At 39.6% G+C, this 21,294-nt stretch overlaps 1 protein-coding gene across 2 annotated transcripts in view; it reads left to right on the top strand.

The window, feature by feature from the left end:
- Positions 1–1,310: 1,310 nt before the first annotated feature.
- Positions 1,311–21,294, top strand: part of PNPLA8 (patatin like phospholipase domain containing 8) — a 41,189-nt gene continuing 21,205 nt past the window's right edge. Inside the window, exons 1-7 of one of the 2 annotated variants that reach the window (XM_065048702.1) lie at positions 1,311–1,534; positions 2,565–3,777; positions 4,574–4,723; positions 7,278–7,429; positions 9,644–9,738; positions 15,713–15,884; positions 19,992–20,049. In XM_065048702.1, coding sequence (XP_064904774.1) covers positions 2,656–3,777; positions 4,574–4,723; positions 7,278–7,429; positions 9,644–9,738; positions 15,713–15,884; positions 19,992–20,049 — 1,749 coding nt within the window. In that variant the 5' untranslated portion in view covers positions 1,311–1,534; positions 2,565–2,655. Of the gene's footprint in view, positions 1,535–1,666; positions 1,898–2,564; positions 3,778–4,573; positions 4,724–7,277; positions 7,430–9,643; positions 9,739–15,712; positions 15,885–19,991; positions 20,050–21,294 lie in introns of those variants that run through there. The other variant, XM_005508777.4, reaches the window with a different exon arrangement.

Here is a 21,294-nt window from a genome sequence, read left to right as displayed (position 1 = left end):
TAGCAGAGACATGTGATGAAGTGACCGCAACCCCCATTCCCCATCCCCTTGTGCTGCTGCAGGACAAAAGGAGGGAGAGAAGCTGGGAGTGAAGTTGAAGGTGGGGGGTTGAGGGGAAAAGGGTTTTTTGATTTATTTTTATTTCTCACTATCCTACTCTGTTACTAATTGGCAAAAAAATTTAATTTCCCCAAGTTGGGTATGTTTTGCCCATGATGGTACTTGGTCAGTGATCTCCCTGTTCTTATCTTGATCCATGACCTTTTCATGGGTATTTTCTCCCCCTGTCCTATGGATGGAGAGGGTGTGATAGAGTGGTTTGGTGGGCACCTGGTGACCGGCCAGGATCGACCCACCACACTGACAGAAGCCAAGAAAGGAACTACAAATTATTCAGTTAATATTCATAAAATATTCAAGAGCTGGAGAATGTCTTGCACTGGGAGATGTAGAAATTTCAATCTGTTCAATTTATAAAAAACATGTGATAATAATTACAACATGCAATGGATATGGATTTTCCTTTGGGGAAGAAAGTATCATGTTAGGAAATTAATTTTACTGTTTTTTAATTTGTGAGAAAGAACAGGAGCAGACGACTGGAATCTCAAACCACAAATGAAACTCTGTCCTGCTCCTAATGCTCAAGGCGAGGTGTCCATCAGCGTATGAGGCTCGTGGGGCACACACCATCCTTCACAGACACCCCAACTTTAGGCAATTTCATCAACATTGTGTTTCGGAGAGGCCGCACAGGCTGTAAGCTCACAGGCCTGCTGCTGAAGTCTGCCTGGGTTTTATCAAAGTGCCTCCCAAACCTGTCAAACCCATGAAAAACAGTATTCGTGACCTTTCTCCAGTATTATGCGGAAATGCGGGAGGATACGCGCGGCCCGCCCGCACCGAGAGGAGGGGAGGTGTCCGGGTAGGGGACCACCTTCTCCCTACGGCCCCCTCAATCCCAGCGCCTCCGCGGGCTCGACGCCAAGAGCCCGGTGCCGCAGGCAGCACCACGCAGCACCAGGCAGAACCGCCCGGCGAACAGCGCCGCTGGCACCGGGCGGACACGGGGCGGACCGCGGGCGAGCCCCGCGCGCCACGGGGCGGACCCCAAGCGGACCCCGCCCCGCCCCGCCCGTGCTGAGGCGAAACGGCCCCGGCCCCGCCCCGCGTGCCGCTCCGCACGTCCCCGCCCCGCCCCCGCCGGCCGCAGCGCTCGCGCAGGCGCAGCCGCCGCCGCGGCCGTGACCTTGCCCCGCCTGGCTCCGCCCCCCGCGGCGGCCGGTGAGCGAGAGCGTGCCTCAGCTGTTTCCGGCAGTGCGGAGCGCCGCGCAGGCGCGATAGCGCGGCCCAGCTCCCCTCGGGGCTCCGGGCCGCTGTCGTAGTCGCCGGTGTCCCCTCCCGCCCGCTCCGCCGGGTGGCACCGCGCGGGCCACGGCCCCGGCGGCCGCCCTGGTTGTGAGCGCGCTGGGCCCTGCCTGGCGCTCGGCAGCGGCCTGGGGAGCGGGGGGAGGCGGCAGCCCTTGCCTAGCAGGTACCACCCGCAGCCGGGCTGGGCCGCGTCGCCCCGGGGGGCGGAGGGGGAGGCCATCAGGGGGAGGGATGAGCGCGTGCCGGGCACGCGGGGCTCGCGTGCGTGACGCAGGGGTGGGTGTGGGCGCGTTACGTAGGGCCGCCGGGACGGGACGGGACGGGCTGGGACCCGCCGCTTGTTGACGCGGCCGCTCTCGAAATCGTTTCTGCGAAATGGTGCAAGGTACAGACAGAACCTGCTCCCCCTCCCGCGGCGGGAGGCGCCCTGTGCTCATATAGCGGCCTGCAGCCCGGCTGCGCCTCGGGGTCGCTGCGGGAGCGGACGGGCACGGCGCAGGTTCAGGCACCGCTGGGGCAGCTCGAGGTAAGGACACCCCTGCCTGCGGTGGCATCGCGGGCTGCGCGGGGGTTTGCCTGCCCCACCTCCCCGGCACTTGTCACAGGAGCTGGAGGAGTCTGAGCTTGCCGTTTAGGTGAATAATGCATTCGTGGCTGCAGTTTCAGCATAACTTTTGTATACTGTGTGAAATTCTGATCCACCTCAGAAACGTCTTACCATGTGCAGTGACAATTTTATACCACCTTTAGTTCTTAGGACAGGAGTGTTTCATTCAACTTGTGACTTTATGCTGAAGCTCTGCTCAAAGAACTGGTGTTCAAGGGGTTGGTAATATAATGACAGTTTCATTTGAAATTTGGTCTCCGCACAAGATAATTTGCTAAAGAGATACTGGAAGGACCAGCAAGCAATTTTCTATGTGTCACTAAATGCTTTTGAGAATTGTTGCATATTGCTCAAGATGGGCTTACACTGGCCTTTAAGAAATAATTGTGTTGAAATGAAAGTTTTTGGATGACGCTACCAAAAGCCCTGAGCAGCAGATATCCCTGTGAGATTATTTGGTTTGAATGTTTATCTGTCTTAACTGAAAGAATAAATAAGCTGCATCTGCTTTAAGCATCTCTGCAATTTTAGTTAAACTTGTTACTGGTTTGGGCTTTTCATTGTTGTTTTTTTTTATATTTTTCAGATAACACCGTGATACGAGACTAATTTGTTGAAATAAATTTTTGGAATTAAGTAGGCAAGCAACATAGAAAAGGTGTGATTATTTATAAGTAATGACAGTTCATTTTTCTTTAGACACATACTTGTTCTTTGTGATTAACCCAAAAAGACTTTGGTGGAAGCAAAGAAACAAATACCTGTTTTTTTATAGACCTAAATTTAGTTGGAGGATAAATCATGCCATTCAGCAAAGGGTTTTTCATACAAGTGAGCCTCGGTGTAGATGGGCCAGAAGCAGAACACTTTGGTATAACAAATGCATTTACAGCCATGACTTTTTATACTACAGAGTTTCTAAACTTCTAACTTCTTCTGCCAAAGGACTTACAAAAGTGAACAATCGCATGTCACGAATTAAGAATACTATAGAATCTGTTTCGAAGGCAGTGTCTAGCACTCACAGTGAACTTGTTTCACGGATAGCTCGATTAAAGTCACATTCAGATACTCCGGGAAAAGCAAATAAAAGTAATGCAGATGCAGATAACTTCAGTGCAAATCTAGAAAATGCTAAACAAGTCTCAGATGCCAGAAGTCAGGAGGATTGCAACAGAGGCCCAGCTGCAAAGAAATCCGCTTGTGTAAGTGAAAACTCAGAGTCTATGTTAGTAAGGTCAAGAGGCACTTACCAAGATACTCCAGAAGATTCAGTGTCTACTAGAAACCACCTTTTTCATATAAGCTACTTTTCTACAAATTTTGGAGAGACTTTCAACTTTGTAGCTGATCATATCAACTGGTACTTTAATAATTCTGTTATGGATCAAGAGAGAAAAAGGAATGCTTTACTACAGGACTTGAAAAATGAAGAGAAGAATAAATGTGATTCATCAGAAAACACTGAAATGAGTGAAGAGAAGATAGTGGATTCAGCAGCAACTTTAGCTCCTGAAGCAGAGACTCTGGGTGCTGAAAAGACAAATGCTGCTCTTCCAGCTTCCACTAAAAAAAGTATTGCAAACTTTCTTTCGTATCCCAGTAACAGTGTACAGGCTTTTGTGGACAGCTACATTGGTGGGTTGGTTCCCAGGTTAAGATCCGATGCAAAAGTTGTTTCACAACAAAAGAGTAAACAGCCAGAACAAAAAGTGTCTGAGAAGGATGAGGAGGACAAAGCAAAAGAGGTAAAGGCTGCGGAAGAGAGGGAAAAGCATCTGTTTCTACAGAGAGAAAAGGCAAGTCAGTGTTTAGTGTTATTTCTTTATATATTATTTCTATGTATATTTTATTCACGTGTGTGTATATATATATATATATATATATATACACAACTGTGTATACATCTATATGTAAACTTCTATAGTTACATCAATAAGCACATATCTATGCCTGTACTTGCATATATGTAAGTACACATGTACACATTTATATATGTGTACATATGTACTTATATAAATATTTATATACACATAAAATCAAAATAAATTTATACATATTATATGTAAGTTATATATAAATTTACATATCCATATATGTAGTTGCAAGTAAGTATATGTATACGTAAATGTGTATGTTTTTATGTAAGTATATATATGTAACTTTATATATTAAGTATATATGTACATAATGTCTGTATAGTATATGCATATATTTAGTTCATATGTATGTAGAGAGTACATAAATATAGATAGATCTAGTTGTGTTGTTGTTGTAGTTATAGTAATCTTACACCTGGTCCAAATACTGTGATTTCAGACCTGCCCTGAAAATACATTTGAGTACATGCTGACACGTGTTTGGTGTATTGTTGCTGTGATCCTCCTTTATTTACTTTTCTAGTAAACAAAGAGTCAAAAGGTTGCCTGTTTATGTTTAAGCAATGCTTACTTGGATCCTGTAGCAGGTCTGTAGTACAACATGCTGTCCTTTACTTCTGAGAAGTCTTAAAATAAGTTTGGAATTAGTCTTGACAAGTTGTACATGTTTCTTAGAGTGGTTTTATGTTATTTGTATAACTTTATCTTGTTTTAGATTATTGCAAGAGTGAGTATTGATAACAGGACTCGAGCTTTAGTTCAAGCCCTACGAAGATCCTCTAATCGAAGAATCTGTATCAGCAGGGTTGAAGAACTGACCTATCATCTTCTAGAATTTCCAGAGAGCAGAGGAGTTGCAATTAAGGTGCAAATAGACTTTATGCTTAGACAAAATATAAATATCTGATCGATGATTGATATAGAATAACAAAACTTTCTTCTGTGCCTTTATGGGCTAGTCTTTTTTTTTTTTTTTTTTTTTTTTTAAAAGAAAGCAAATGTCACTCCAGTCTTCAAAAAGGGCAAGAAGGAGGACAACTTATCCTTGGTGCTATCTTAAGAGGGTCATTAGGGGCAGTCAACATGGCTTCACCAAGGGGATGTTGTGCTTGATCAACCTCATAGCCTTTAATGAGTACATAACAAGATGGATAGATGATGGCAGAGCGGTGGGTGTGGTCTACCTTGACTTCAGTAAAGCATTTGACACTGTCTTCCACAGCATCCTCACAGCTAAACTGAGGGAGTGCGGTCTGGACGATTGGGTAGTGAGGTGGACTGGGAACTGGCTAAAGGAAAGAAGCCAGAGAGTTGTGGTCAATGGGGCGGAGTCTAGTTGGAGGCCTGTATCTAGTGGAGTGCCCCAAGGGTCAGTACTGGAGCCAGTATTATTCAATATATTCATCATTCATTTGGATGAGGAATAGAGTGTACTATCAGCAAGTTTGCTGATGACACCAAGCTGGGAGGAGTGGCTGACATGCCAGAAGGCTGTGCTGCCTTTCAAAGAGACCTGGACAGGCTGGAGGGTTGAGTGGGGAAAAATTTAATGAAATATAACAAGGGAAAGTATGTGTAGGGTATTGCATCTGGGTAGGAACAACCCCATGTTCCAGTATAAGTTGGGGAATGACCTATTAGAGAGCAGTGTAGGGGAAAGGGACCTGGGGGTCCTGGTGGACAGCAGGATGACCATGAGCCAGCACTGGGCCCTTGTGGCCAAGAGGGCCAATGGCATCCTGGGGTGTATTAGAAGGGGGGTGGTTAGTAGGTTGAGAGAGGTTCTCCTTTCCCTCTACTCTGCCCTGGTAAGACCACATCTGGAATGTTGTGTCCAGTTCTGGGCCCCTCAGTTCAAGAAGGACGGGGAACTGCTGGAGAGAGTCCAGCGCAGGGCAACAAAGATGATTAAGGGAGTGGAGCATCTCCCTTATGAGGAAAGGCTGAGGGAGCTGGGTCTCTTTAGTTTGGAGGAGACTGATGGGTGACCTTATTAATGTTTACAAATATATAAAGGGTGAGTATCATGAGGATGGAGCCAGGCTCTTCTCGGTGACAGCCAATGGTAGGGCAAGGGGTAATGGGTTGAAATTGGAACACAAGAGGTTCCACTAAAATTTGAGAAGAAGCTTCTTCATGGTGAGGGTGACAGAACAGGCTGCCCAGGGCGGGTTTGGAGTCTCCTACTCTGGAGACATTCAAAACCCTCCTGGATGCCTTCCTGTGTAAATTCATCCAGGCGTTCCTGCTCCAGCAGGGGTGTTGGACTAGATGATCTTTTGAGGTCCCTTCCAGTCCCTAACATTCTTTGATTACAATGTGAATGTCTGTTTTTATAGCATTTTTTTAGCTGGTTTAAGCAGATTGATATGCAAACTATCAGTAGTTTAGCTTAAGGCTCTTGAGATTGCAATGTTTAATTTAGAAGCATAGAGCATTGTCATGTGGATAGATAGTATAGCTTTTTCTAGTGGTAGCCAAAGGTCATACACTCGTGTCCTCTGTTGCAACTGACCAAACAGAATGTACGGTACAGTTGATCTACATATGCACAACTGTTTTTATGCTTGTTTGCATGCTTCCTTTGAAGAGAAATGACAAGAATGGAGTAAAACCATCACATAAGCTCATGTAATCTAGTCCTACTCATTCCCTTTCCTGCAGTGAGAGGACAGGAGGTGGGTGGTAGATTATTTTAGCAGTACTAGCCAAAGCACAGCTTTTGTTAGTCCTGTACCTTTTTCTAGAAGATGGCGAATGTGTGACATAGATTGTAGAATTGCTCGGAAAAGAGATCATTGGGAGTGGAGTGCAGACCAGGTGAATCATCTGGGCAGGACACAGGTTGGGCATCCACATGCATAGATGGAAATTACTTTAAAATGAAAGAATGCATTCACTACTCCCATTTTTATTATGATACACTGTATCTTTGTGATAATAATTGTAAATTTAAAAATACTTAATGTGAGGAAGAATTTTAATTTTTGTTTTATTTTTGTCTTAGTGTACTTCGAAGGCATTTCCCATTTTGAAGCATTATGGTACTTATTCAGCAAAGCCTGGGCTTTTAGCTTAGTGTGCTCTGTACTTGAGTTTATTTTGGCCAATGTGAAATTATTGTCTGTAAAACTGAACTGCTAGTAAATATAGGTTTTCTAGCTATTAGAAAGATTTACATTTCACCTTGATTGCTAAACTACCTACCTATCAGAATTAAACAATGAGGGCCATACTACATAATACTGGAGTCTATCCTTTCCCTTGTTAGAAAGAGAGATGGGTGAATACAGATTTAAAGAATTTTTCCTCTGAGTTTAAGTAATATAATACTTAAATGCCAAACTAGTAAACTTAAGTATGGATTGTCTTGGTGTAAACATACAAAGATATTTCATTCTAATTATATTTATCAATAGGAAAAATTAATCCCATGCCTACTGCGACTGAGACAGGCAAATGATGAAAGTCTTCAGGCTGCTGTTAGAGAGACTTTAGCTGTAATTGGATATACAGACCCTGTGAAAGGCTGGGGAATTCGGGTCCTCGCTATTGATGGAGGAGGAACAAGGTAAAACCTCTGGGTTTTTTATGTACTTGTAGACATTTTTCATTCTGTAACTGAAAATAAAATTTCAGTTTCTCTTTAAGTTTGTGTTCAAAGATGCAATTTGTGATTTACAGTTCTGTATGTTGGACCATCCAAGTGATGGGTTTCACTTTGTACGCATTTGTGCTTAAATTGCCATGCATTAGGAGTCCTATGACATGGAAATTACCCATTTAAAGTTGGCTATATACTTAAGTACTTCAGTTGGCTCTTTCTCCTTTTGGAAATGAATTAAATAGTTATTTGAGTTAGTCTGCTCACAAGGCTAATCTCAGAATACAAAATTTTTGTGAAATGCTACAAGTACTTGGTGATTATGGTTGTGTTGACTTAGTAATACAAAAAATGTTGTTGCACTTTTCTGGAGGGTGACCTGCCTTAGCAGGACTGGTCTCATATGGAACATTTAATAGGCTAGTAGTGAAAGTTATTCTATCCATGTTACTAATTTATATTTCTTCTACAATGAACACTTTTTTCTTTGGTTTATGTACCACATCTCCTTAGTTATGTGAGCACTAGGTCTGCATGAATTTGTGCATCTGCCACAGTTTGTAAAGAGTAGCAGCAGAACCACATTCGTTACATTTGAGGTCTGATGAAGAGCTGTGTTTTCAGGCATATTTGAAGAAATCTTGTTGGCAAATATTTACCAATTCACAAGTCTTTAGTGGTAGACAGAGAAATATGAAGTCCATGTAGAAATAGTTTCACCAACATTTTGTTTCCCCATAGTATTTCTTGCATCAAAGTCAGTTGTTTTCAGTGAGGAGTATGTCACAGCTTCAACATTTGTGTTTCCAAAAATTCATTGTAAACCTTAAAGATTTTGCAAAGTAGAAAGAATGACATTTAACAAATAAGAGCATGATGCCAATATATACAAATACAGTGTGTTAACTTTCATGTTAGATTTTTAGTGACATTACAAGGACATTTTTTTCTCATTTATCTTCTTCACATTGGCACCTTGCTAGCAAATCATGTATGAAATAGTTGACATCAACCATTCTGTGGATTTTTTTTTTTAATTAATCAGAATTCTACCTTTTCTGTAGACTTGGTGCTTATACTAGGCAGTAGTCTTTTAAAAACTATGGGGCTACTGCCTTAATACAACATATAATAATTAGTAAAATATTTTAATGAAGTTTAAGTATTTATGGAAAATTATACAAGCTTAACCTTGTTTTAAGGGAAGTATTCTGTAGCTCTGAATGCTGAAGTATTGTTTTGTTCCAATAAAATACGAGGGCAGTTTGGTAGTATGCATGGTATTGTAAAGGCATATATATATACCTATTAATAAAGCAGATAGAAAAGAGTTTTCTATGTGTTTCATTGTCAATGGAGGATTTTTTGCAGTATGTTTTATAGTACAAGATTTTCAAGAAGTGGCTACTGATTTTGTATTTCCAGTTGTCTTAGAGAGTGATAGTTACATCTATACCACTATTGAAACAAGTCCAGGGAGTGACCATGAGCACTGACCGCTGGTTGTTGTGCCACCTAATTGGTGGCATTCAGCTGGTTATAGTTTTGGACTGGGTTAACTAGTGCTCTTCAGCACAAGCCAGGACAGATTTGGGGACAGCGTGCAGAAGGTGCCATTCTCAACAGAATGTGTTGGCAAGAGGGTGCTTGGTTTGGTGCTCCTGCTGTACACAGTTCTCCAGCAGAGTTTGCCACTTTGCATGCCAGATGCTCTGTTTCATGCTATAGAAGCAAAAGTGTGATGGTCTGGAATGCATTTCTCCCGTTATTTCTGACACATTGAATTGAGGCAAAAAAGTCAGACAGAAAAATACTGTGTTGCAAGGGGCATTATATAGCCCCATTAAGACCAAACTGTAAGTGCTGTGCAGGGTGGATGCAGCCAAAATCTGTCCTCAGTCTACATCCACAGGTGATCATCCCCGAGCCTTTGCTACAAAATGATACAGCTGTAGCTATTGAGTACTATTTTTGGTATGTCTGTGTATGTCATTTATATCTAATATTCATCAATCCATTTAAATTGTGTTTTGTTACTTTTTTATTCCCTGAAATATTCAGGATTCTTACTGTTGCAAGTTACAAAGTTATAATTAGTTATAACTAAGTAAAGGTGAACTTAGTTAGAGCTATGTAAGATAAAATTACCATTGTGTGTGAAGGATCTTTTTTTTGTTTCAGGGGTTTAGTTGCACTTCAGACCCTACGGAAACTAGAAGAACTAACTGGAAAGCCGGTTCATCAACTTTTTGACTACATTTGTGGTGTAAGCACAGGTAATTGTTAAGCCACAAGTTGTTATTTGGTCGTGAATATACTAAAAGAACATCTGAGGACTAATGTAGATTTTGCAGAACTTGCTGGTTTCTGACTTGAAGTGTAAACTGGGAGAGTACAGGTGTGACTTCTAAAGGCTTTCTTTTTTCTTCTGAAGAAGAACTTTGAGTGATTCATTATGTACTTGTTGCTTCTAATTAAAACCTCAAATTCATTTGTCATTTTTTTCAATGAATGTGAAACTGTCATTTTGAGCAGATACAAGTAGCTTAGATGTTTATGGGGCTTTACAGACAACTAAGGTAATATCACTCAGGGACTGATACTGGACCAGTGATATTTCCTATCTTCTATTAATAAACTACACAGCAGGACAGAGTCTACCTGTAGCAAGATCTTGGATGATACTAGGAGGAGTGGTCATACAGTGGTGCCCTCTCTTCAGATCAACCTGTGCAGGCTGGAGAAATGGCTTGACGGGAACCACCTAGGGTTCAATAAAGCCAAGTATCAAGCCTTGTGTCTGAGGTGAGCTGGCTGGCTAGAAACCAGCTTTGCAGAAAACAACCTGGTCCTGTTGGAATGCCTTGAACATGAATGATCAGTGTACCCTTATGGCAAGGAAAGCTGACCATGTATTGGCTTGCATGCTCAAATATATACCCAACAGATTAAGTGTCTCTGGCCACTGTATGTCTGCTTTTGGGCTTCTCAGTAAATTCTATTCTGTTGGATACATTCTTATAGATACTGAGTGAGTCTGGCAGAGCGCCAAGTACATGGTCAAGGGACTGGAGGTCATGACAGAGAGAGTGCAAGAACTAGGTTTACTCAGGCATGAGAAGACTAAGGAGAGACCATATTGCTGTTTCAGCTAATGGGAAAACAGAGAAGATGGAGTTAGACCCTTCTTGAAGGTACACAGTGATAGGAGAAAAGCCAACAGAGAAGTTGGAATATGGCAGGTTACAGTTGGGCATCAGGAATCATGTTTTCCTTGCAAGGATGGTCGGACACTGGAAGAAGTTTCCTGCATGGGCTGTGGAATCTCCATACTTGGATGTATTCAAAACTCAGCTGAACAAGTCCTGAGTAACCTGTTCTAATTGAACCTGTTTGAACAGGAGGTTGGATTAGATGACCTCTAGAGGTCCCTCCCAGCCTTAATTAGTCTGTGACTCAGTGATAAGTTACTCTTCCCTAGGAAACAGGAAACTCTAATCCATAAGGTTCTTGTTAAAAGACAGTCATCTCTTTTGGAAATTATACTAGACAAGTAGCACCATAATTCTGATTTCTAATATAAGCGGTATGCTGTAGTTAATAGCTCTGTTTCCTTTAGAAACTCACATTCTTTTTTTTCACTATACTCATCTTCCAGACAGTGTAATTCAGAAATAACATTAAATGCAGCCACCTTGAGTATATGTAATGTTTATAATGTTCATGTTCCCAGAGATTTGCTTAGTAGACTCAAAATAGTAGAGAACAATGTCTACTAGACAGAATTTGTTTGTATGCAGAATATAGTTCCCTGCTTTACATTTTTAATAGTCTTTGAAAAAAGTCCTTTGTTAATTTAGCAGTAAGTGGCTGGTTTTTTTGGAAGATAGTTTCACTAACAAAACAATTCTCTAATGTCTCCTTCAATCATGTTAAAGACACATTTTATCTTTGATAGAGGGGCCTGGTGTTCTTAAGTTGATCCCACTACTCTGATTAAAACTAAATTTATTCTTAACTCTTCCACAAGATATGTGGTTTTGTAAGCGCTAGTAATATGTTCTTTCAAGCTTCGTTTACACTATCGAGTGTTTGCACTAGTTCTCCTTGCGTTAGGTGACAAGATGTGGCTGGGATTGGCTGTACATATCTGTCAGTGTTATGCTAGCAGTGTACTTTCCTATTTCAGTTTGTGTTGATGGTGCAAGTAAATAAGATTTGCAGAAGCTTGCAACTGGATTAATAGTGGTTTGCAAGACTGATGTATTAAGTGGTAGGAAGGAGCCTCCTCTTGTGCATTAGAGGAGGTGGGTTTTTGTTTGTTTGTTTTTGTGTTGTGTTTTTTTTTTTTCCCTGCTGTGCTTTTCCTTTCTTTCAATATCATTTAGCTGTTTTGCCTTTGAGGTTTAGAAATAAGCACTTTGTTGTGAATTCAGCATCACAGAGTCTGTCTTTGTAGTTATCTTCCCTGTACTTCTCTTCACTGGTGGTCATGGGGTGTAAATGCAGGTAGCTGTAGAGAAAGATCACTATAATGATGCTGTTATGGGCCTTGCATACTTAGGTCACTTGCCTATTGCTGAGTATGACATCTGGGCATAGAAGCACCAAGAAATCTGCAAGTACATGCAATGCCATGATAACCAAGATAATGTAAATTGTGTGCTAAGTTTGTGCCTGTTCTGTGCAAAAATTCAAAGATGAGAACAAGGCAGCTGAGAGGAAGAAGTGCCATTGCCACATGAACTGGGTTGCTGGGAATTCTGCAAGTGAGGATGATTATCACTCTTTTCCAGAGTATGACATGCTTTTATAAATGCACAGAGCACTTAACCCATTGAGGACAACTTACGCGTAGGTGTGCTGTGGACGCGGCTTGTGTCTTGTTTGCACTGCTTGCGCAGTCTTCAAATATATCACAGATACTTCTCAATAGTGGTACACTTATAATTCAGTCACAGGGAGCAGTATATAACATCAAGAGTATGTGATCAGGCTAAGCGCATACTACCACATTTTCAGATGTGCTGGCCTGCCCCAAGAATTCTAAAAATACTTTTTTTTTTCCTAAATTTCTATATTGATCTAGTAACTAGTGGCATTCAGGTGCATTGTATGAGAGATTCAATCATTGACATAGTGTAATTGTAGGTTCTCTAAGCATATTTTTTTCCAGTGCATTTTGCTACAAAGATATCTGAATTGTGTTAGTCTCTTCTACTATCAGTTTTGGATGTATGCGCGGTCTGCATTGGGGTATTATCCCAAAATAATCCTCTCAAGTTGTTAAGAACAGCACAGGGCTGGTGCCACCTTGTATTCTTCCAGCCTTTGCTGGTGCCACCTTGTATTTCTTCCAGCCTTCAGTGGTTTGCAGATGAGGAGCCTCCTTAAATGAAGCTTGCATGTCTCTGATGATTTTTTTTTTTTTTCCCATAATGACTTTGCAGTTTTGAAATGCATTTTGAAAACCTTTCTGATGGAAGAAGTGTATTTTTCAGGAGAACTCATGAATAGATCAAGTCATGGCATTATGGATCTGGAAGTATCCTTAGGAGGTTATCTTGTTTCTCAAGGGAGGGATCAGCTCTGTGTGTTTCACTATTGACAGTTTTCTAAGATTTCGCTTCATGTTAGACCTCTTCAGAAAATCTGTGCTAGTGCTCTGCTGTCTTCACTTTAGGGAAAAAAAAATCCAAATGTCTAACATAGATCTTCCTGTTGTAGTTCAAATGTGTTTCCTCTTGTCCTGACTCTCCAGGAACATGGATAACAGATTCTTTTTTTCCTCTTTGTAGCAGCCTTTCTGCATTTAAAGGCTTTCATCATAGCCTGCTTACTCAGGCTTTCCTTACAGACTGATTTCCTTGACCTGTGGTCATTTTTGGGGACTTTTTTGTGTGATTTCTCTTTTTTTTTCAGTTTTCCACATCTTTTTTGAAGAACGTCATTTGGGTCTAGGTGTAGCATTTCGTCTGAAGTCTTCCTAATACTGAATAAGGAAGGAAAACTTTTGTCTGTCAGGGTATATTCTTGCCTATCTTGTGTAATCTTATGTCTGTGTTCTTCAAGATATGCCCCTTAGCCTCTCTGGTTTTATTTAGGTATTTTTTTCCCCCTAAAGTGTTTGCCATCAAGCTTGAGATGGTGGCTGCAGCGTACGAGTCTGTCTTACAGAGCAGGATGTGTTAGAAGCATCAGAAACATTTTTTCACTGGACCATCTGACAAAGCCTGCACCTTATCTTCGATTTTTTTTTTTTTCTTTTTTTTTTTTTTTACCTTACTCTCCTCTGAGTGTCTTCTTACCATCCAGCAGGTTTCAGCGAAGCCCTTTAATGCGTGCTTTCCCTCTGATATTATCCACTGCCACTTTTGTGCTGATGTGGACTGCAGTTTTTGGTGCTGTTTCTCAGGACATGAAGTGACAGAAAGTTGAACATGAGCCAAGAGTGTGCCCTGGCAGCCAAGAGGACCAGCCGTGTCCTGGATGCATCAAGCACAGCATTGTAGCCGGGTGAGGGAGGTGATTGTCCCACTCTACTCTGCACCTGGAGCACCGTATGCCTTTCTGGGCACCACAGTATAGAAAAGATATTGAGCTACTGGAAAGTGTCCAGAAGAGGGCTACAAAGTTGATGAAAGTTTTGGAGGGGAAGCCCTATGAGGAGCTGCTAGAGTCACTTGGTTTGTTCAGCCTGAAGGAGGCTGAGGGGAGACCGCATTGTTGTCTACAACTTCCTCACAAGGGGAGCAGGAAGGGTAGTTGGTGATCTCTTCTCTTTAGCAACCAATGACAGAACCCGAGGGAATGGCAGGAAGATGTGCCAGGGGAGGTTTAGGCTGGACATGAGAAAACGTTCCTCACCCAGAGGGTGGTGGAGCACTGGAACAGTCTCCCCAGGGAGGTGTCACGGCCCCAAGCCTGACAGTGTTCAAGAAGAGACTGGACAAGGCCTTCAGACACATGGTGTGAACTGTGGGGTTGTCATATGCAGGGACAGGAGTTAGACTTGATGATCCTTATGGGTCCCTTCAACTCAGAACATTCTATGATTCTGTTAAGTGAAAATGAATTTGCATTTGATATGAATTTTACCACTTTGGCTTTGAAACTGTTCACCAAAATAGCAAATATGTGATATTACAGAATTGATGCTGCAGAGTTAAGAGGAAAAGGAAGTTCTGTGATTTAGGAAAATGGTGCTTCTCTGCTGCTAGATGTTTACTCTGTGTTAGATGCTGACATGGGGTGATTCGGAAGTTGAGTAAGTTTCTGTTGATGAAACTTTGTGTTGAGTAGGCCCAGGTTATGTTAAGCATGTGTGCTACATTTTGAAAAAATGAGACCGTCAACAACTGATACTTGCCTATAGTGATGGGGTTTGTCGGAACAAAAGCAGCTTAGAAGTCCTGTTTCCTTTAAAGCCATCTGTAACTTGATGTTGTTCTTTTTGCAAATGTGTTTTATTCTTATGCTATTTCAATAGTTTACTCCTTTTAAATTGATGTTATTCAAACCTATTTGTGTTCTCTTCCAAATGGTAAAAATCTTGTGTCCTAATTATTCCTAATGCTTAATTACATGTCCTTGCAATATTGCACAATGAGATATAAGGGTGGTATATGTCCCTTTCCATTTGTTAAGAATTGTGGTGATGCATTAATTGTATTTTTACAGTCTTTTTGATGGTATTCTGCAACCATCCTTTTTGGATACCATTGTTTGTTCCTACAATAGTAGCTTGTCAGGTTTTTTTAGGCACACACTAGATGGCAGTACATATGAATGACTAATTTTACATAGTTGCAACCAAATGTATTCCAAACTAGTCAAAAGTACCTTCTTTTTACAAAATTTTCCTAGACTTTACCAGATAGCAAGTAATGCTCCAAATATATTTTTAATACCATAGCACAGATTTCTCTTACTAATTTATCTTTCCAAATAAAGAAGTGGGTTTAATTTGCCTTCTGCCATATATGTGTTTGCAGAAATGAAATCTGCAGAATGAAATAATGCCATTTGTCAACTCCTCATAGTTCTGTTTTTGAAAGCAGACTCTTCCTGTCTTATATACATCCTTTTAAAATGTAGTTTGTCATCTTTGAACAGGGGTTTAGTGTTATAAAGGTCAGTTGGTCTTCCCTTTTCAAGATTCCGCTAACCTATTAACTACATTAAATGGTAATCCATCTTTATACTCTTACTCCAGGCTATATTTTACATTTCAAAATATTTATTTTTCAGGAGCTATATTAGCTTTTATGTTGGGGTTGTTCCATATCCCTCTGGATGATTGTGAAGAACTGTATCGCAAGTTAGGATCAGATGTTTTTAAGCAGAATGTCATTGTTGGAACAGTCAAAATGGGTTGGAGTCATGCCTTTTATGACAGTGATATCTGGGAAAAAATACTCAAGTAAGTAAAAAAAAAAAAAATAAAGATCAGTTGAAAAAGAATTTATTAATATATAATATCTGAAAGCTTTTGGGTTTTGTTGTTTGTGGTTGGTTGGTTTGTTTGTTTTGCTGTCTGATAAGCAAATTCTTAAAACTGGAAAGGATTAGCATATACGCTCATTCTTTTGGAATAGCTGTTTTCATATTTACCAAAACCTTGAAAGCCTTTAATGTAATGATTTCTGTTTCTGGGGAATGAAATAAGCTTTAGTGCACTGATTTCTGATTATATTCCTGTATGTTTGCCAGCTCTGCTTGATTTGACTCATTATAGATCTGCTACAAATTTTACTAGCCACCTGCTGTGCCTTTTTTCTTATTAGGAGACATTGTGAGAAATGAAATAATGTGCTGTAGCAGGGATTTTTAATTTTAGCTGCTATATTGAGGGGTTTTGCCCATTGCCCCTTTACTTGAGAAGGTAAATGAGCTGTAAGGATTGCAACAAAAAAATATGTGCTGTGTCAAAGTTGTCAATGAAGTGGTATTTATTTGTATATATACATATATATATATACAAGTGCATTAATGGATATTTAGGAAAAGTCACGGGAAGAAATTATTAATATTTATTACAAGTTTCTTACTTAGCTTTATTCATCTGTATTTGTATTGATAGTTCCATTTTTAGCAAACCAATGTCATAGTTTTCCAAGCAGTCTCAGCTGGCACTGCTGCCGAGACAACTGAAACAATATTCTCTGAGAGCAAATGGAAAATGGTAAAGAGCTTCTTTGGATAAGTAATTACAAATTTGTTTGGGAAGATGGTTAATGTGTTTTATGGTATTGAAATCATTTCTTCTAAACATTATAGTGGGAATAACTGTGCTGCCTGAGTTCTAAGCATCTTGCTTTGCTGAAGTAGAGAGGGAGGCTTCCAAGCACTTTTTCTCTGTGCTCTTGCATCTTTTTATGAATAAATTTATTTATCAAATTATTATAATGAGTTTTTTCTTCTCAGATATCTAGAGTGCCTCTTTCTTCAGAAACGAGATTTTCTCTGTTTTCTCTTTCTTTCCTGTGCCCAACTCAAAGTCTTACGAAAATCAGAATTACCTCATGTGAAAATATTTCATATACCTTTAATTAAAGTGCTGTTATTCTTGGTAGCTGTGTGTAACCCATGAGAGAGGTAAAGCGCTCTCTACTGCTGTACAGAGGACACAAACCAGGCAATTACTATATTATCCATAGATTAAATTAAAAATATACTGATCAGCAAACGAGTTTTTGTTGACCTAATTCTGCAGTGTTGAAGGAAGATGCTATGCCTACATATCATTTTATTGAAAATGAGGGATTCCTGTAGGTTTCTTTGTGGTGTGGAAACTTAAACTAAGAAGGGAAATGAAAGGATATAGCATGTCCTTATGGCAACAAGAACATCAGGTCTAACTTTCAGTCATTGCGTGGAAAAACTGCTTTATATTTTGTTTTAAATTTAAAAGCCTTATGTGTGCTGGATGTTGTTTTGTTGTTTAAATGGTAGTATACTTGTCAGCATTGCTTGAAATAGGTGGCATCCATTTACAATATCCAGTCATGCAAAATGTGTTTAGTCCTACCATAATATTGATGATACTATTTTCTGTCAGAAAGTGTTCTTGCTGAAAATAGTTAAGCTAATTTCACCTGCATTCATGAGGCATATTATAAATTCAATTTTAGAAAATGACAACTAATTTTTGTTAACTAACTTCTGAGTACTGCAGGGAATTTATTTTATGTCTTACATATATGTTTATTTTAACTCTTCTTACGTATTCCTTGAATTTCAGTTTGAGGAATGGATTTAATCAGTTACTTATGTTACTTTTTTGCAGAAAATTATACTTACTGTACATGAGCCTATGTGATGCTATATTGAATTGCATTTCTAAGAAGCTGTCTTACAGTTCCAGGTTTTCTGGTTGTCAACTGTTATTTACATATACAATTTACTACTTTTGTACTGTATTGAGAAACTATTGCAGAAATTTGATGAGCAGCTAGGGCTTTTCACAAGCTAACTGAAATCCCATACTGGGAATTTGTAATCCTGAGGAGCAGTCAAGCACTGTATAGAGGGGAGGGTAAAAGTTGCATGGTCTCTGTTGACAGGATAGTGCATGTATTTGTGTTTACAAGTAATAACACTTTAAACCGGTATTTGTTATGCAAATTGAAGTATAAATTGAGAGTGCTTTCCAGTGACTAGACAGGCAATGTGTTCTGTACCACTTAGTCACTCCAGACATACTTAACAGATTTTGCAACATTATCAGTGAGATATTCTGTATCCTTATTGAACATGAAATAAAAGTCTCTCCTGTAGGTTTGGTAAAGGTGTCATAGTTCCCTGCTACTTTTGTTGTTGTTAGAAGGGGGTAAAAGTTACAATTTTGCCTTTCAAATAGAATTCTTTGTCCAGACCATTTGATTGCAGCCTGGCTGTAGCCCATTGTGCTTGGCAGTATGTTCTTCATAGCATTACTGAAACAAGCATTGCAATAATAGTGTCTCAAAGCACTGAAAGAGCAACATTTATAAAAGAGACTTGTTTAGGTAGGTCATGTCTAGAGGAGCTAGGTCACAGACAGAAACAAACAAAGGAGATAAATGGAAAAAATGGATGGCAAATGGAATTATGTGTAAAATAATAACTCATGAGTGGAAAATGTAAAATGCCTACAGAATTTAAATTAACTTTAACATCAGAAGTGATTTGGTTGCTGTCATGGACAGTTTAATGAAACATCTGTATGCTTGTGGTCAAACAAAATGATTCCATGTGTGATAATCAGGATTGAAAATACAGAAAATGTTACACTGGTGTTATATTAATCCATAATATGTTTGCTTTTACAATACTAGTTACAATCCCAGTTACCCCATTTTAGAGAATGTTTCTGTTCTAAGATTGATAAAAAATAGCCACTGGCCTAAAGGCTACTCATACAAAGAGATTAGGACTCTCTATCTGTAATTTAAAAAGCAAACGAGTGGTAAATTAAGATAGTAAGATATTTTGAGAATTTCTGTTCTCAAAGAACAAGGAATTATTCAATAAAATTAAAATTACAACTCTTTCTCTGTTAACACAATATGTGTATAAACTGTGGAATTAATTGTGTTGTGACTTTGGTAAAGGTAATTGAACAGTGTGGCTTGACAAAGACATATATATAACAAGTTATTACAGTATTAATGCTAATAAGAAAACTAAAATAAATTTGGAGGTGATATTAAACTTTAGACCCTAATGTCTAAAGTTGCACAGTAGTTGAAGGGATTTTTTGTACCTACTCTGAAGCATCAGTTCCTGGCTTCATAAGAAAAGAGATGTGAGAAAATAATTCAGTTCAACAGTTCCAGTAATTAAACAGTAGATATTGCTTATGTAGTTTTTTTCATGTTTGCATTCAGGGTATGGGGGAAAAAAAAAATCTAATACAGAGATTTAGGAAAAATCTAATACAGATATTTAGGAAGTAGATGAAAGTGATGCAAATCAGTACATGTCTTTCATATGTCACCTCTATCAGTCTTACCTTTTATTTCTGAATATTCCTACTTCATGGTTCTGTGTGCCTTCATCTCCTGTAATAAATGAGTGCAGATGGCACTCTTCCCTTCTGGTTGGTGACTGTGAGACTGGAATTAATACATTTATTGGAAACAAACCCAACCAACCAAAACAAACAAAACAAACAAACAAACAAACCAAAAACCCCACAGTGCTATTGATATGAGGATTGTGTCAGCAGCAGTGTTCAATGATAGGAGCTGTCCCCCTTCCTTCTTCCCTCTCAAGAACATGTACCCAGCCATCCTTCAAGCACAGATGTCCACTAGTGGAACAGTAAATTGTTGTGCTTTCAAATACAGTTTAGATTGTGGGCTACTGCCACTGTAGCATTTTAAGCTTCTTTTGTTTTCTGACCTGACTGGATTGATAAAGGTGGTGTTTTTGTGAGTGGAAGCACTACTTCCTACTGTCATGTCTTTTAAATGCAAGGTTCTCAGAAGGATGAGAATGATGTCTTTTGTTCATGCTAAACTGATAGACCATTTTCAATTTGCAGAGAAAAAATGGGCTCAAATCTTATGATTGAAACTGCAAGGAATTCCAAATGTCCGAAGGTAAGTACAGTTGTCTAAGGTAAATACTAGTTCCAAAAGTACTTTTAAGAGTTCTGAGTAAAAGTACTATCCCAAGAAGAGTATTGGATAAACGGCATGAGTGTTGATACAGTCTTCAAGCTTCCATATGAGATAACGCATGCTTTTAAAGGATAAAAATTAATGAGATTCTTAAACTTCTGCAGCAATTTCTCCTATTTTAATTAATACTCTGAGTTAGAATATGTTTCAGAGATGTTAAAAGGCTTGTAAACAGAGAAGTACTTAGGTCAACTTCTTGAAGTTGTGCAAAGTTTGTTCTTTCATATAAGAGCATTCTAGTATCTGGAGAACCTGTCATGTTGGCTGTGATCTGTTATTGTTATATCTCCTCACTTTATATGGATTACCATGTTTTCTCCAGTCACATTCATAGGCCCTGAGATCTCTACTCTTCCTATATGGTGTAAATGGCACCAATTAATTGGAGGGTGTTATATACAGCAACAGCGCGGGAGTGGAAGATGAGAAAGCATGGGTATTTTATTCTTGGTGAAGGATAGGGTGTGAAGAAAGAAGGGAAATATGATAGGACATATTTCAGAACAATCTGTAATTAACAGGTGTTTTGGTGTCATAGCACTGTATTCAATGCTTTACTGTTAAATGGAAGATATTCACATTTTTCTAAACATAGAAACAAGTTCTTGACTGACTGCGTTCCTAGCCCATGTCTAAAACAAGGACATGAAAAGGCTGGAGTGGTATGTTGCTTTCTGAGAGAGAAGCTATCCTACATTGACTTGAAAGTTATCTTTGAACTGGGATCTTTGGCTTCCTTCCATGTTCTTCAGTAATAAAATGTGAATATAAATAGAGTCGAAACTAGCTATTCCCAGTAATAGCTTTGTAGTGCTGGCAGTGCTGGCACTCTTTACAGCAAAATAGAAATAAAACACACAGTTGTGTGCTCTCTGTTAAATTCATGGTGAGATGGATTTTTCCAAAAGGTGCTCAGCACTTCATAATTTAGACTGCATCATGAAGTGCAAGTGTATATGGGTATTACCAAAAATAAATTCAAGCATCTATCAGTGCTTAGAAACAAACCTTTCTTTTGACAAGGCCAGGAAACTTTTCCTCCATTGAATGACAGTGTATGATCATGTCTGTGTGGTGTTTCTGCATTGTCATATTGAACAATAAAAACGGACTTACTGTGAATTAAGTTATTTCATTTATGTAGCTGAAGAATGGAAATGAATA

Source organism: Columba livia, chromosome 1 (genome assembly GCF_036013475.1).
Source record: "Columba livia isolate bColLiv1 breed racing homer chromosome 1, bColLiv1.pat.W.v2, whole genome shotgun sequence".
NCBI classification, from domain to species: Eukaryota; Metazoa; Chordata; class Aves; order Columbiformes; family Columbidae; genus Columba; species Columba livia.
This window is presented reverse-complemented; position numbering and strand designations above follow the sequence as displayed.